This window comes from Pygoscelis adeliae, unplaced genomic scaffold (assembly GCF_000699105.1).
Source record: "Pygoscelis adeliae isolate BGI_AS28 unplaced genomic scaffold, ASM69910v1 Scaffold103, whole genome shotgun sequence".
In the NCBI taxonomy this organism is placed as follows: Eukaryota; Metazoa; Chordata; class Aves; order Sphenisciformes; family Spheniscidae; genus Pygoscelis; species Pygoscelis adeliae.
The window spans coordinates 862,993-870,440 of record NW_008824723.1 but is presented as its reverse complement, the minus strand read 5'-3'; the positions used below and the strand labels follow the sequence as shown (position 1 = coordinate 870,440).

The window sequence follows — 7,448 nt, the reverse complement described above, 5'->3', positions numbered from 1 at the left end:
GTGAGGCTGCTCCTATCTGTCTATAGAGGGCCTCATCCACTCAGTCTTCCTGGTCAGGTGGCCTGTAGCAGACCCCCACCGCAATGTCACCTGTCCCTGCCTTCCCTTTAATCCTGACCCACAAGCTCTCGGTCGGCTCCTCACCCATCCCCAGGCAGAGCTCCATGCACTCCAGCTGGTCTTTGACATAGAGGGTGACACCCCCTCCTCGTCTCCCCTGCCTGTCCTTCCTAAAGAGCCTGTATCCCTCCATCCCAGCACTCCAATCATAGGAGCCATCCCACCACGTCTCAGTGATGCCAATAAGGTTGTAGCCCTGCAGGCGTGCGCACGTCTCTAACTCCTCTTGTTTACTCCCCATGCTACGTGCATTTGCATCCCATATGACATGTCATCCCATATGACAAACCATCGTTACTGGTTTTAGAAAAAAATTTAGCTTGACTCTCATAGTGCTGTTACTTCTTTCCCTCACAGTCTTGCTCAGCGTGATGGTTTTCTCAGCTTGTGAGACAAGGGAAAATGGCAGTAACAAGTCCACAGAGTGCCATATTGGCACCTGCTGAATATGTTGGTCTGTCTTGGGTTTCTTTAACTAAATTCCGTGATGCCGAAATCCCCTCTGTGCATGATCTTTCCCATTGGTGCCCTGCATTGGTTGGGGCCTCTTGGTGCCGCTGTAACACAATTGGTGACAATAACAAATTATGTGGTTGATTTATAAAAGGAGGAGATAGTACAGCAAAACCAAATTCCCTTTTCTGGCTGTGCCTCCTACTGACTCATCTGTCACTTGAGAAAACTGCTTGCTGTTAGATACCTGCTGTTTCTATGCATGACGGAAGATACTCAAGGGCCTCCATTCAGCAGTGTTTTTGCAAAATTGGGAACAAAACAGTTCAGTACAGCAGGAGACAGGTTGTCCAGTGAAAACAGTGGTAACTTCTCAAGCTCCGCAGACTATTATTTTAGACACTAATAGCTGTACGGTCTAATTCCCTGATGTAAACACGTATTTAATTGCGTTTTCAGTACAGATTGTAGAGAAGGCTTGGAAGGGAGGGTGGAACAGCCTGTTGATGTGTTGGCACTGAAGGTTGGCCCTTCTAAAGTGGCTGCAAAATACTGAGGGAAGGGAAATTTTCTGTGGCTCATGGCCCCAGCAATGCCTGTGGCAGGTGAACAGTAGTAACTGGCAGAAGATGGTCACTTGTTTATTTTCAGTGAAGACAGCATGTGAAATAATTCTTTTTCTTTTGCCTTGCAGAGTCATCAATGAGCTGATAGGGAATCTGGTTGGACACCTGTATTTCTTCTTGATGTTTAAATATCCAATGGATTTGGGAGGAAGGAATTTTCTGTCCACACCTCAGTTCCTGTAAGCTGGCTTTATTCTTTAGCTCACTGCTTGTTTGGTCCAATTTTCTATATTGTTCATCAGACATATTTGCTGGGATTGTAAATTGTAAAATACTTTGCTAAATCAACCTGCTTCAGACTATCATATTGACTGTGCTGCTGAGTCATCAAAAATGTTGTTTCTTGTAAATGTGAGAGTTCTTTGTTACCCCTATGGACGGCTTGTGTCCTTTACCCACTCTAAAGAGTGAGAGTAAAAGTCATAGTTCTGCTAGTGAATTGAGCTGTAGTAAAGAAAACTACCTAACAATTATAAGATGGTATAAAAAAATTTTCTCCTGTAAATGATCTTTTATCTGCATTTCCGTGTATCATTACAGTAGCTACCAGTTCAGCAACCTGTAACAATAATAGGAGTCAGTTGCAGACTTGTTCAGGACTATAATATGTACTCTGCTTTGCAGTTGGTACCAGTCACCTTGACTGAGACTTGGTTTCTAAAGTGATTTTTTTCTTGCGATCTGTTCATTGTTTTGCCATTCAAATACTATGATCAGAAGCCAAAGTTTGTAACTTCAGTTGCCCTTGTCCTCATCCTTTTGGGTTGTAAATATTCTTTCTCTACCAAACTTTAGTTAGCAACTCAGTTAACCCTTTTTATAGCATAAACTGTTAATTATAACATACAAGTTGAATTACGAGCAGGGAAGCTTTATATTCTACTCTTGTGTTTGCAAGCCTTTCTGGTAAACCTAATTTTCCGTAAAGATTAGAAGACAAAACGTTGTTTTAAAATGTCTTTCAAGGTAAAAACAGCTCTGAAATTGCCATCAGTCTTGTTGGTTACGTGTAATTCTCTTGATTCTTCATATGTGTATTCAATTTTTCTCTATATTTGAGAAGCAGGAACAGAAGTACTGCAAACATCTCTGAAGAGGGATAAATTCTGCCTTTGCACTGTAATGTTTTTTTTAAAAAAGGTGCTGTGATGAATTACAGATATCTTTAATATAATAATGAAGAACTTTTTCTATACAGGATCATTTTTCTTGTAGAAAGGAATCTGGGTTTTATGTCTGGGCCTCAGATTTTCATGGTCAAATTCAGCAAGGGATTTGCAGGAGCTCAGTGTAACTACTGTAGAGCTGAAATAACTCTGCATTGATGGCATCCCTTGCAAAATGCAGAAGCTGTATTTTAGATCACTCTGTCTATTTAGATGGTAGCCTAACTTGGGTGATAAGGTCTTATAGCTCTGATTTGCTTGAGCTTTGATTTCAGACAAGCTAGTTGCTTGAGCCTGTTTCCCTTAGTCTCTTTGGTCCTCAGGAATGTTTACTTAGAGAGCAGTGAGATGGTTGGATGCTGTGATAACAGGAGCTTTGTAAGCTAAAGAGAGATGCTCAGAAGTGATTTGGAGTTTTTTATTATTTCCCCTGAAAAAAGGGAGAGAAGTTATGGGAATTAAGTTTGTATCACAGCATTTATTCTCAACAATGAGACTCCCTTATCATGTGGGGTTTTTTCCCTCTCTTTGGATTATTGTATCTAATCATATCCCAGAGATGGAAGTTCCCCAGAATTCCCATTTCTCGGTGTGCTGAGGGCTTAGATTTGGAAAGAATTCTGTGAAGTACTGTGAAAAGCCAGCTTTATTGCAAAGTCTAGCAGCTAAAAGGAAGTGCAAAGTAGTCTGGCATTTACCCCCAAGGTACAGCTGTTTCTCAAACTCTCTCCTTCTCTCCTGGCTTGTCCTAGGTACCGCTGGCTGCCAAATAGGAGAGGAGGAGTGTCAGGGTTTGGTGTCCCACCTGCTAGCATGAGAAGAGCTGCAGAAGATCAGCAGGGTGGTGGAAGACACAACTGGGGCCAAGGTTTCCGGCTAGGTGACCAGTGAAGAACTCCTGCCCTTGGAAAACAGCAACTCTTTGGTTTTAATCGGACGTAGGACTGACCCTTCCTGGTGCAGAGCATGCTTAAGAACTGAGCTCTCTGTAGTACTGTTGGATTTAACTGATTAGAAGGAATGTTTCTGGTTCAAGAGGAAATTTAAAAACTCCAGAAGGGAAAAATGTAGATCTTGCTCCAGGTTAGCCAGTAGTGTCCAATTTGATTCTGCCATTAAAAAAAGCCTTCTTTATACAGTGTTGTCTGTCTGTCACAACGGACATCCATTATGCTGTCTTGTTCCGCGATGTGATGGAACAAGCTAATGGTGTTCTGTCTCGCCTGGTATGTTAAAAGCTTTGTTGACTGTGGTAAGGTAAGAATCCAGTGTGAGGCAGATGGATCAAACTAACCCCAAAGTTTAGGAGGCTGACTTTTTCCATAGCTGTGCTTAAGTCCCAGGGTCTTTGGAAACACTATTTAAGTGATATCTCTCTGCTGCATTCATAAAGCAAAGTGCAAATGTTTCATTTCTATTATTAAGCTGTATTTTAAGGTGGGGGGGGTTCTTGCTGTGCAGCATTTGTCCTACCTGCTACAGCATGGGATGGGCAAGACTAAGGATAAGAGTGCTTTCATTTGAAATGGCAATAACAGATATTCACAGAATTGAAATCTCTGAACTCTTCATGGCACGTTACAAGGCTTGTGCTGTTGAAACTGAAGTTGTCTGGCTTCCCCCCTCCCCCCGCCCAGGATCTGTAAATTCTTGACTTCAAGGTTCCTATTTTGATTGCAAAATTGGGTATCACAAGTACTACTTGAACTAGAAAACGTAACACATCGTTGTGGTTAATGTAAGGGGTACTGACTGCAACATTATGTTTGTTAACTGAATCTTCAGCTTTCTATTAAAAGCTTTAAGACATCAAAGAATCAAAGCTGGAAATAAACTTTTCCAGGGTCAAGATACAATAGAACAGATTGCTTTACTATAGGACTCTTTCATTGTCAAATAAGAAATTATGTACACTGTTTATTAGTATCTGTACTTTTTTGGTAAAACTTTTTGACATGGAGAAGGGAATGATTCTGTACCGTACTTTTCCTTGTACTGGGTTCCTGTGGGCAGAGCACAGGGCGAAGATCCAGGAAGATGTAATGCAAGCTTGTTACTGACTCACCACATGGACTTGAGCGAACTTCTTACTTATCTCAGTTTTCCCAGGTGTAAGGAGGACTCATGCATGTTTCATAGCATTCTTAAAAGGTAGCTGTCCCCCACTCCCCTAGGTGGGAGCTGCTAGTGAGCAAGGTAAGGCTTAGGTTCACATAAATGACAACACTTAAGCTAGGAACGCAATTACTCCAAGCTTAATCGAGACTTCTAAGTTGGAATATAGTTGCTCCCTTTTCGTTTTATAGTTGGAGGAAGAGCAGCACTGTCACTAGGATGAGATTCAAGACTGAATTTCCCTTTAGCATTTGTCTGTCTTTTTACTGGGTAGGTAGGGTACAGAAGGCTGTTCTGCCCCAACTTAGGTATCTCAGGTATCTATAAGTAGGTGAAGTGAATCTGGGCCAAAACATTTTTATTACTACTTTGTTTCTTCACTAAACCTGGGTTCTGAAGTTTTAAAAACTTGTAAATACTGCGTGATGTGAAACTGAGTGGAAAATAAGCAGTCAGACTGGAAGTCTTCAGCTGGTTGCTTGAAAAAAATGCATGCTCGTTTCTTCACTGCAACTCAATTTTGTTGATCTGGCTTGTGGAAAAATGTAGAAAACTGGTAATGATCTTATTGTGGGCTTAGATTTTACAGGAACTTGGAGTTCAGAAATCACCTGCCATTTTTGTCTATTCAGTGATAAGTTTTAAAGATGCTCTTTTGTCTGTCTTTGTATAAAATGGTAGGTAGAAAAGAGGACTGCAATGTTGTAAATACTAATCTATCATTGACCGACAGCTGTTACTTGATGCGAACTTGAAAAGACTGAGCGCCACCATTTTTATAGGAGTCATGATGCAGCTGGTCTTTTTAGTCATATCACTGTCTCCAAAGCATTTGTCTTCATTTTGAGTCAGGACCTAACTGTTAAGTAAAGATGCAATAGTTTGTGACTCAGCTAAAACCCTGGCACACTCAAATTGCAGAACATCTTTGTACAGAAGGCCAGAAGGAAGGCTTGGGTGGGAGGAGGGATGGCAAAAGTCATTGTCCTGGCCCAGTGCACTGTGGTGGGTCTTGCTTTCTAGTGCATCCTCCTTCTATAAATGAAGAGGAAAGGTTTGCGAGGCAAATAGACTTCTGATAAGTCTTGATTAGCTTTTGAGCTGCTTCAAGTCAATTTACTTTGGCTTACAGAAGATTCACTTCAGAATTTCATATTACGAGCTTAGTCTGTTTTTTCTCTCACTTGTCACTTGACCTGAAGCACTGTCCTCCAGCATACATTGAAAATGGCAGTTTCTTGTTAAATGAGTACCTCCTTTCTTATTTTGTACAGGTAATTTCCCTTTTTGTAACCAATTTTTGTTGGCAAAGTTTTAAATTAAAGTTTTAATCTCTCTTACTGTCTCTGTTTTGCTAAATCATATTTCAGCTTAAGACAAGCCTTGTGATCTGCACACCTCTGGGGGAATGTCTGACAGCTGCACTGTGACACCACCTCCTGCTTTTGATAAAAGTACTCAAGAAAATGACCTGGTTTTGGGTGGGAGTCTTGTCTTCTCTGATCGGTTGCAAAATCATAAAGGCATTTTCTTTGTCTCAGTTTATTACCATGAGTTTTGACAGTCTGTGTCCTTCCTGGGCTATTACCATTTTACAGCTTTTTTTTTTTGTATACTTGATGATTCATTCTTTATTGTCCTCTGGGAGGAAGTATCCTTCTACTCACCCTCAAACTTTGTGGGATTGATAGAGATCACTTACTTTTCCAGGGGTAAGCTTGGTATGCTGCAATACCGTCTCTCTGTCCAACCAGATGTGCACAGCTGCCAGAATTCCTTTTGAGGCTCTTATCTCAACTGATTTGGAGACACATTGAGTATCCTGTGAATGACTCTTCTGGTCCTCATCGTCCATCTAGCTGCACTTTTCCTGTTTGTTACCATAGAGGCACCAAAGAAGACCATGGACTTCGTACATGAGGCACTGTGTGAATTTGTTGTGCTCCTTGCACTGGAAAGTCTTGGTCCACGCTAAATGCACCAGATAGGCACACACTTGCCATGCTGTTCTTTCAGTTTTGTTCCAGCTGTGTAAAAAGTCAGCGGAAGAGCCAGGAATATGAAATCAAATGCTTCTAAAACGCTTCATCTTTCATTCCTATCACTTTGTCTTGGCCACAGCTCCTCTCTCAACACAACTTGGTAATGTGGTGTTGCTAGTGACTTAATGAGAAACTGGACCTGTTGCTTCATTCTGTCATCTAATTGTCGCATTAGGAAAACTGAGAGGCTTTAATTTTCAGAATAGCATATTGTTTGCAATACAACATAAGATTCTTTCTGTGTTTATATATCACTGTGTACCTTATTGGGGGGAAGACTGCTTTGCCTTGATGGTTAAGGTAGTGAACTGGAGAGATACATACTAATTTACAGTCTGAAGCTTCTGATACTTCAAGTCAACTAATGGCTTTGTAATCCTGTTCTGCATCCATAAAATTAAGATGATTTGTATTCTCCCTTGTTCTGTGCTAGGCTTAGGATGATGGATCGATTTGTACTTGCAATAGTATAGCAGAGCACTAATTTTGATGATGTTCTTAATATTGCCATTGCCTGCAGTAGTAAATGGCTTTTCTTGTTTTGTGTGTCCCTAGATTCTTATTTTGCCATGGGTGATAGTAACAGTGTGACTTGAAACTCAGAATTGAGTCTATTGTCATGGTTTTATTAATCATAGAATCATAGAATAGTTTGGGTTGGAAGGGACCTCTAAAGGCCATCTAGTCCAACCCCCCTGCCATGGGCAGGAACATCTTCAACTAGATCAGGCTGCTCAGAGCCCCCTTCAACCTGACCTTGAATGTTTCCAGGGTTGGGGCATCCACCACCTCTCTGAGCAACCTGTGCCAGTGTTTCACCACCCTCGGCGTAAAAAAATTTCTTCCTTATATCTAGTCTAAATCTACCCCCCTTTAGTTGAAAGCCATTCCCCCTTGTCCTGTCACAACAGGCCCTGCTAAAAAGT

General features: G+C 41.3%; 1 protein-coding gene across 1 annotated transcript in view; it reads left to right on the top strand.

The window, feature by feature from the left end:
* Positions 1–5,815, top strand: part of DERL1 (derlin 1) — a 19,815-nt gene extending 14,000 nt beyond the window's left edge. Inside the window, exons 9-10 of the mRNA XM_009323370.1 lie at positions 1,268–1,378; positions 3,118–5,815. Of these exons, the coding sequence (XP_009321645.1) occupies positions 1,268–1,378; positions 3,118–3,256 (250 nt within the window). The 3' untranslated portion in view covers positions 3,257–5,815. The remainder of the gene's footprint in view (positions 1–1,267; positions 1,379–3,117) is intronic.
* The last annotated feature ends 1,633 nt before the right edge of the window (positions 5,816–7,448 follow it).